At 54.6% G+C, this 7005-nt stretch overlaps 1 protein-coding gene across 1 annotated transcript; it reads left to right on the forward strand.

Annotated features, from left to right (window-relative positions):
• The first annotated feature begins 2491 nt into the window (after positions 1–2491).
• On the forward strand, positions 2492–3942 carry TPBGL (trophoblast glycoprotein like). Its single transcript, XM_074214613.1, has one exon. It carries the CDS (start codon positions 2492–2494, stop codon positions 3719–3721), a length of 1230 nt encoding a protein of 409 aa, XP_074070714.1. The 3' UTR covers positions 3722–3942.
• The last annotated feature ends 3063 nt before the right edge of the window (positions 3943–7005 follow it).

A 7005-nucleotide genomic window follows, 5' to 3' on the forward strand; every position in this document is an offset into this window, starting at 1 on the left:
CAGGGCTTAATACAGGCCATTTGGGGATGGGGGTGGGGGACCCTGGGCAACCACAGGGTCAGCCTCTCCTTCTTAAGTGTTATTGATCCATTAAACATAACCACAAGCAAAGAATCAAGGCCACTAAGCACCTCTATCCCTTGGAGGGCCGGAATTGAGTGTCCAAGCGATGTATGCTCTACTCCTGAGCTGCTTGGGGTGGGGGAAAGTGGAGGGGACAGAAGAAAGAGAAGCGGTGGGAGCTTCTGCCATCCCCAGTCCCAGTTTCCAGTGCTGGATCAGGATCAGATGTCTGCTGGGGCCTGAATAATTCATAGCTGAGCTAGGGAGAGACTGAAGTTCCTTGGGGCCTGTTTTCTGTCTCCTTAAATCAATTGTTGGGGAGGATAAGGTTGTGGGGTGTCCTCTGAGCTCTGCAAAAGCAAGCAGCTTTCTCCCCCACACCTTCGACTGCTGCTCTGGTCTGCTCCTCCTCGGTCCATGACTCCGACCCACTACAGAATCCTTTGAAAAACATTCTTGTTGTCTTCTTGCTCCCCACCTCTTCTTCCCACCCCCAACTTCCAGATATCAGAAGGCTAGGATGCCCCAGGTTGGCTTCCGGAGGAATGTGACCCCTAGCCTCCCACGATTCAGGACTTCTTCCCTATGATCCTCTCCTCTCTGTACTCACATAGACCCTCTACAATGTGTAGGTGGTTTCTTGAGTTGCTATGATTGGAAAAAAAAATTAAATCCACCAGGAGAGCAGTCCTTTCTATGATACTCAACGATTTATATACAACCTGCAGGTAAATGACTCATTGTGATAGAGTGAATACAGAGAGTGCTCCTGGCCTGGGAGTCAGGACTCAAACTTGCTGGATCATTTGGAACAAACCATTTCACTTCTCTGGGCAGCAGCCTTGGCGATTTCTTCTCATCCTAGCACTCTAGGATTCAAGCTCTACAACCTCTCCTTGGCAAGCTTCTTGACCAGACTTTTGCTGATCTCTCCAACACTGATATGCTCAGCTATCTGGCTTTCTCTAGCCTAGATGAAGAAGAGTTCCTCAAAATTCATTTTCTAACTTTCCAAATCTATAAAAAATAAAAGGGCTGAACTTGTTGGTCCCTTCCCGTGTATATGGAATAAAGACCTTCCAGATATAAGATTCTACCAGCTCATTTATTTGATAGGACCCTCAACAAGGGAGACAGGGAAAGCATTATGCCACCTATTTTATAGATTAAAAAGAAAAAGCTGAAGACCAGAGATAGGAAGTGATTTGCCCAAGCAAGTTGGTACCGTGGTTGAGACCAGCATCATCTCCCACCTTCCCCTTTTTTTCCCTCTATGAAATAGATTATTTACTAGTATTAAGCTGTATGAGAATAAAGGCAACTTTGGAGCATGGTAGGAAAACTCCCGGGATCATTTGGGGTTACCGATATCCAATGAAGTCAATTAAGGAAGTTTAAAATACAGATGAGTGAAAGCTGAGTCACTGACTGCCCACCCATCCTTCTTCGAGCTCCTCTTGTATGCCAAGGCCCGTGCCAATGAGAGGACAAGAGGAAGGCAAAGCAGAGGAGGAACTAACTGGAGAATATAGCTTCTATGTGCCCTCACGGAGCCGACTCTAGCTCAGGAAGGGAAAAAAAGGCGCTGCCCATTACAAAAGGTAGGTAGATACAGCGAGTGCAGGGAGAGAGATCAGTGTGAGCTGGTGAGCCGGTGGAGCGATGCTTCCCAGAGGTGGGCTCTGAGCTGGGAGCCGGGCTCGGCTGATCCCAGCTAGAAGGGCTGCAAAGTCCAGGCGTTTCCTCTTTTGGATGGACTAGCTAGTCCGCGGTCACACAGAAGTGAGGGGGCAGGGCCGGGCCAGCACAGAGGAGTGGGCTGAAAGGATGTCAGAACCCTGACTTAACCTGCCTCCATTAGAGCCTCAAGAAAGGAAGAAAACTTCCACATCTCCCCTACCGGTCCCTCGCTGGGAGCGCCCCAGGACGGGGAGGTGAGAGCATCCCGAACTCCGGGCTCACCCGGCAGCACCCGGGGGCTCCCGGGCGGACTCCTGCGAGGTTTAAAGGGACAGAAGGAGATGGGGGAAGTGGGGAGAAGCCCGAGTCCCGTGGCGTGACGGCGCCGCGGGAGTGGGGACAGAAGGGAGGCGATGGGGGGAGGCGGGCGGACTGGAGTCCGGTCTGGGCTGCCGCCTCGCCGCCCCGCCCGCCCGGGGCCTCGGGGAGGAGAAGGCGTGTCCTGATGCCCGGGAGGAGGCGGGGAGCCAGGGCAGAGTGGTCCAGGAGTAAGTTCCTCCTCATCCTGGGGCCGGGGCTCTCCGGGAGCTCCTCTCCTCTCCGGCCGCGGCGCCGCCAGCCCCCGGGGCCGGGCTCCTCCCTTCCCGACCCAGCTCGCCGGGGCCCGTTGTCCCCCCCCCCCACCCCGGCCCCGGCCGTCCAAGCTCCCCTCCCGGGGGAGGGGGGCCCCGATGCGGGGGCGCAAGCGATGGCCCCCCGCGCTGCGCCGCCCGGGGCTGGGGCCGCCGGCGGCCGGGGCTCGGGGGGGACGGCCGGCCTCCCGCCGCCGCCGCTGCCGCTGCTGCTGCTGCTGCTGCTGCTGAGCGCGCCCGCCGCCCCGTGCCCCGTCCAGTGCTACTGCTTCGGGAGCCGCGAGACCGTGCAGTGCAGCCACGTCGTCCTGCAGGCGCTGCCCCGCGACCTGCCCGCCGACGCGCACAACCTCAGCATCGTGGGCTCCAACCTGACCGGGCTGCGCGCCGCCGCCTTCGCCGGGGACGGCCCGCCCGGGGCCCGGGGCAACGGCAGCGAGGGCGCCGGCTGGGCCGTGCGCCTGGCCAACCTCACCTCGCTGCGGCTCAACCAGGACAACATCCAGGTGGTGGAGGACGGCGCCTTCTGGGGCCTGCCCCGCCTGGCCTGGCTGGACCTCAGCCACAACCCGCTGGGCAGCCTGGGCGCCGCCGCCTTCCGGGCGCTGCCCGCGCTGCGCGTGCTGAGGCTCAACGCCGCGGCGCGCGGGCTGGGCGCGCAGCTGGACGCCGCCCTCCGCGGCCTGGCCGCGCTGCGCCGCCTCGAGCTGCGGGCCAACGAGCTGGGCCGCCTGCCGCCCGCCGCCCTGGAGCTGGCGCGGCTGGAGCTGCTGGACGCGCAGGGCAACGCGCTGACCGGGCTGGCGCCGGCCGAGGTGCGCGCGCTGCGCGGCGAGGCGCGGGGGGCCGCCCCGACGGCCGCGGGCCCCGGCGGCCTGCGCCTGCGGCTGGCGCAGAACCCGCTGCTCTGCGACTGCGGCGCGCGGCCGCTGCTGGCCCTGCTCCTGCGCAGCCCCTGGCAGGTGCCCGACGCCAGCGGCCTGCTCTGCGCCGCGCCCCCCGCGCTCCGGGGCGCCCCGCTGCTGGCGCTCAACCTGTCCGGCCTGAGCTGCGGCCCGGGCCGGCGCGGGGACGAGCGCGCGGCCGAGGCTGGGGAGGGGCGCGAGGGCGGCGGCGACGGCCAGGGCCCGGCGGCCGAGGAGCTGGAGGCCTCCTACGTCTTCTTCGGCATCGTGCTGGCGCTCATCGGGGTGGTCTTCCTCATGGTCCTCTACCTGAACAGGCGCGGCATCAAGCGCTGGACGCGCAACCTGCGCGAGGCCTGCAGGGACCAGATGGAGGGCTACCACTACCGCTACGAGCAGGACGCCGACCCGCGGAGGGCCGGCGCGGCCGGCGCCCTCTGAGCCCCGGCCCCCCGGCCAGACCCCGCCGCCCAACACGCAGCCCCCCGACTTCTCGCTTTGGGCGCCTAATACCCCCCGCAGGAGCCACCCCCTCGCGCTGTTCCCCAGGCCCGGGGAAACTAGGGTGCAGCCTCGAGTAGAGCAAGCCCTCCTCCTCTTCCCCCCGCTTCCTCCTCTTCCCCACCCCGCTTCCTCCTCTTCCCCCCCCCGCTTCCTCCTCTTCCCCCCCGCTTCCTCCTCTTCCCCTTTTCCTGTCTTCCCTTTTCCTTTTTTCACTCCTGACCCTCTTTATTCCCCCATCTTCCATTCCCCACACACACACACACACACACACCCCCCACACACACACACACACTCACTCACTCTCATCCTTTGGTTTGGGACCAGGGAGAAGTCACTGGGATACTGACTGCCTGAGAGGGAGGAAAGGTGGGGGGGGGGGGGATCTCATCTTAAGGTTTTGCAGAAACAGAGGAGGCTGAAGGCACTCCCTGCTCCCAGGGCCCATTGCTGCTAAAAACCGGTGCCTCCATCCCATCTGCCTATTCCCTTCTTTACCCACCCAGTCCCCTTCCCTTCTCTTTCTCAACAAAGGAGATATTTGTAAAGCCCTTAGCACAGAGTTGGCATAGACAAATGCTTATTCCCACCCTCCCTCACTGATTCCACTTCTTTCTTTATTTTCAATAGACTTCTATTCAGCTTTTCTCCCTCTCCTCCCTTCCTTCCCCCCCCCCCCCCCCCTCCATTTCCTCCCTTCCATGGAAAATAAAATGTTAGAGCTAGAAAGGACATTAGAGATGATCTAAGTCAAACCTTTCTTGACCCTCCTTTCTCTTTCTCTCTGCCTCTCTCTTTTTTCTACCTCTTCCCTTTTCATTTCAACTCCTTGACCCCCTTCCCCATTCCCACCTACTAAGCAAACCTGGATCAGTCCCCTCTTCTTTCTTATCTCCAAGGATTCTCACCTCCTCTACGGGACCTTGGTCAACATGACAAGTTTCCCCTCTTTTCTCAGGCACAAACTCCCCCCGGCTCCCTCCTCACTCGCCTCAATGAACCTGTTTAAAAATCTGGGGTCTGACTGTCAGCCACTTGCATGATCTCAAAGCACACCCATTGTGGGGAGGGGTACTGCCTAATCCTGGAATCCCCTCTCCCTGGGATTTCCCCCTTCCATAGGTCAGGCTGTGACAGCAGACTATGTTCACTCTGTGGAACAGGGAGCTGCCCCATCCCCAGCCCTTGAGACCCAATTCCCTCTTTACCTGTTTGGTCTCTTGAGTGGTCAGTTTTCTATAAAGCTTGCAATAATTTCTGAACCCTCCAGTTCCCCCTGGAAGTGCCTGTGTCATTCTTCACCTGATCTTGGAGGGATCTCAGGGTGGAAAGCTCACAGACAAGGAGTGGTTGGTTGTCTGTCTATCTGTCTGTCTCTCACACACACACACAAACACTGGGAAAGAGAATTAAAAATCTGATATAAAGAGGGGGAAAGAGTCTTGGGAAATAATTGAATCTCTTCACTTTACAAATAAAAAAACTGAAACCCTGAGAAGGGAAAATACTTGCCCAAAGTCATGCAGTCATTCGGTGGGCTAAGGTTTGAATCATCAGAACTAGAAGGTATCTTAGAGATCATTGAATCCACACTCTATTTTAGAAGAAATTGAGATTCAAAGAGGTGTCAGAAAGAACAGCAATCGGACAATGACTCTATATATATACCTTTTCCCTTCATTCCCTTAAACCCAAAGACTTGGAGCAATAAGTGCTCAGTGTAAAGGATGAAGTAAGGTTGGATACAAGGGCAGACTTTATGAGAAGCAGGAGGTGTGGTGTGTCAGAATAAGTGAGGCATAATTATAGGATTCCCTTAAGCATCTAGGTGGTGAAGTAGATAAGAGCACTAGACCTGAAGGCAGGAAGATTTCCAGTGTCTGGACTCAGACACTAACTGTGTGATCCCAAGCAAGGCACTTAACCCCCCTTTACCTCAGTTTCCTCAGCTATAAAATGAATTGGAAAAGGAAAGGGCAAACCAAGCCAGTATCTTTGCCAAGAAAGCCCCAAATAGGGGCAGCTAGGTGGCGTAGTGGATAAAGCACCAGCCCTGGAGTCAGGAGTACCTGGGTTCAAATTCGGTCTCAGATCTCAGACACTTAGTAATTACCTAGCTGTGTGGCCTTGGGCAAGCCACTTAACCTCGTTTGCCTTGCAAAAAAAAAAAAAACCCTAAAAAAAAAAAGCCCCAAATGGACTCAAAGAATCAGATATAATTGAACAACAAAACAGCCTGGGATCCATTAGCTACTGGTGCAGTGGAGCATTGACTTGGAAATCAGAGACCCCAGGTTTCCAGTCCCGTTCCACTGTTCTTTAGCTATGGACTTCCCCCTCATTGAACCTCATTTTTCTCATCTGTAACAATGTTCACACTTATCACATTAGTATTTTTGAAGTTATAAATTGTCAGGCTCTCTAAAGTGAAAAGATCTCATGGGTCCTTTCTAGTTTTAACACTGTATTTTATAGGAAAGAGAGGGAGATTTCAAGCAAGGGAACCGTCATATTAAAACCTAGGCTGGTTGCCTCCCATCCTTCCCAGCCTCTTCACTCTCCATTAATGTATTAGCCAAGAGGAAAGACAAAGAGAATTCTTGAAAAATCACCCTAGGGCAGCTAGATAGAACATTGACCCTGGAGTCAGGAGGATCTGAGTTCAAATTTGTCCTCAGACACAATGATTACCCAGATATATGACCTTTGGAAAGTCACTTAACCCCATTGCCTTAAACAAGTAAAAAAAAAGAAAAATCACCCTAACTCTGATAGAATCTATGATCCTTGATTTCAGAATTATAGGATTTGATAATTCTAGGATATAGAATTAAGTTGATCAGGAGAACGTTACAGATATAAATTAAAGGTAGTGTGGTGATAATGATGGACCAATATTCTGCTTTTAAAAAAAGGAAAAATGTGGGTTTTTCAAACTATAAGCCTGGAAGCTTGATTTTGACTCCTGTGGAAAATCTGGAATGAATATTTTATGAGCATTCTGAAAGGGGAGCAGTGATCACTAGGACTCCAGGTAAATTCAATAAGACCAGGTCTTCCCAAACTAACTTCACTTAAAAGCCTTAATGGTATTGTTTAACTACACTTCAGCAAAGCATTTAACTAAGCCTCATATAGATAAAATGGAAACATCAAATGGATGGACAGGTGTGGAACCATTTGACTGAGTAGAGTGAAAATATAAAGGTACGTACCTCATGAAA

This window comes from Macrotis lagotis, chromosome 1 (assembly GCF_037893015.1).
Source record: "Macrotis lagotis isolate mMagLag1 chromosome 1, bilby.v1.9.chrom.fasta, whole genome shotgun sequence".
Classification (NCBI taxonomy): Eukaryota; Metazoa; Chordata; class Mammalia; order Peramelemorphia; family Peramelidae; genus Macrotis; species Macrotis lagotis.

What these genes read in the sequence shown, in the direction of transcription:
- TPBGL (XM_074214613.1), top strand. Translation starts at nt 2,492, where the DNA reads ATGGCCCCCCGCGCTGCGCCGCCCGGGGCTGGGGCCGCCGGCGGCCGG.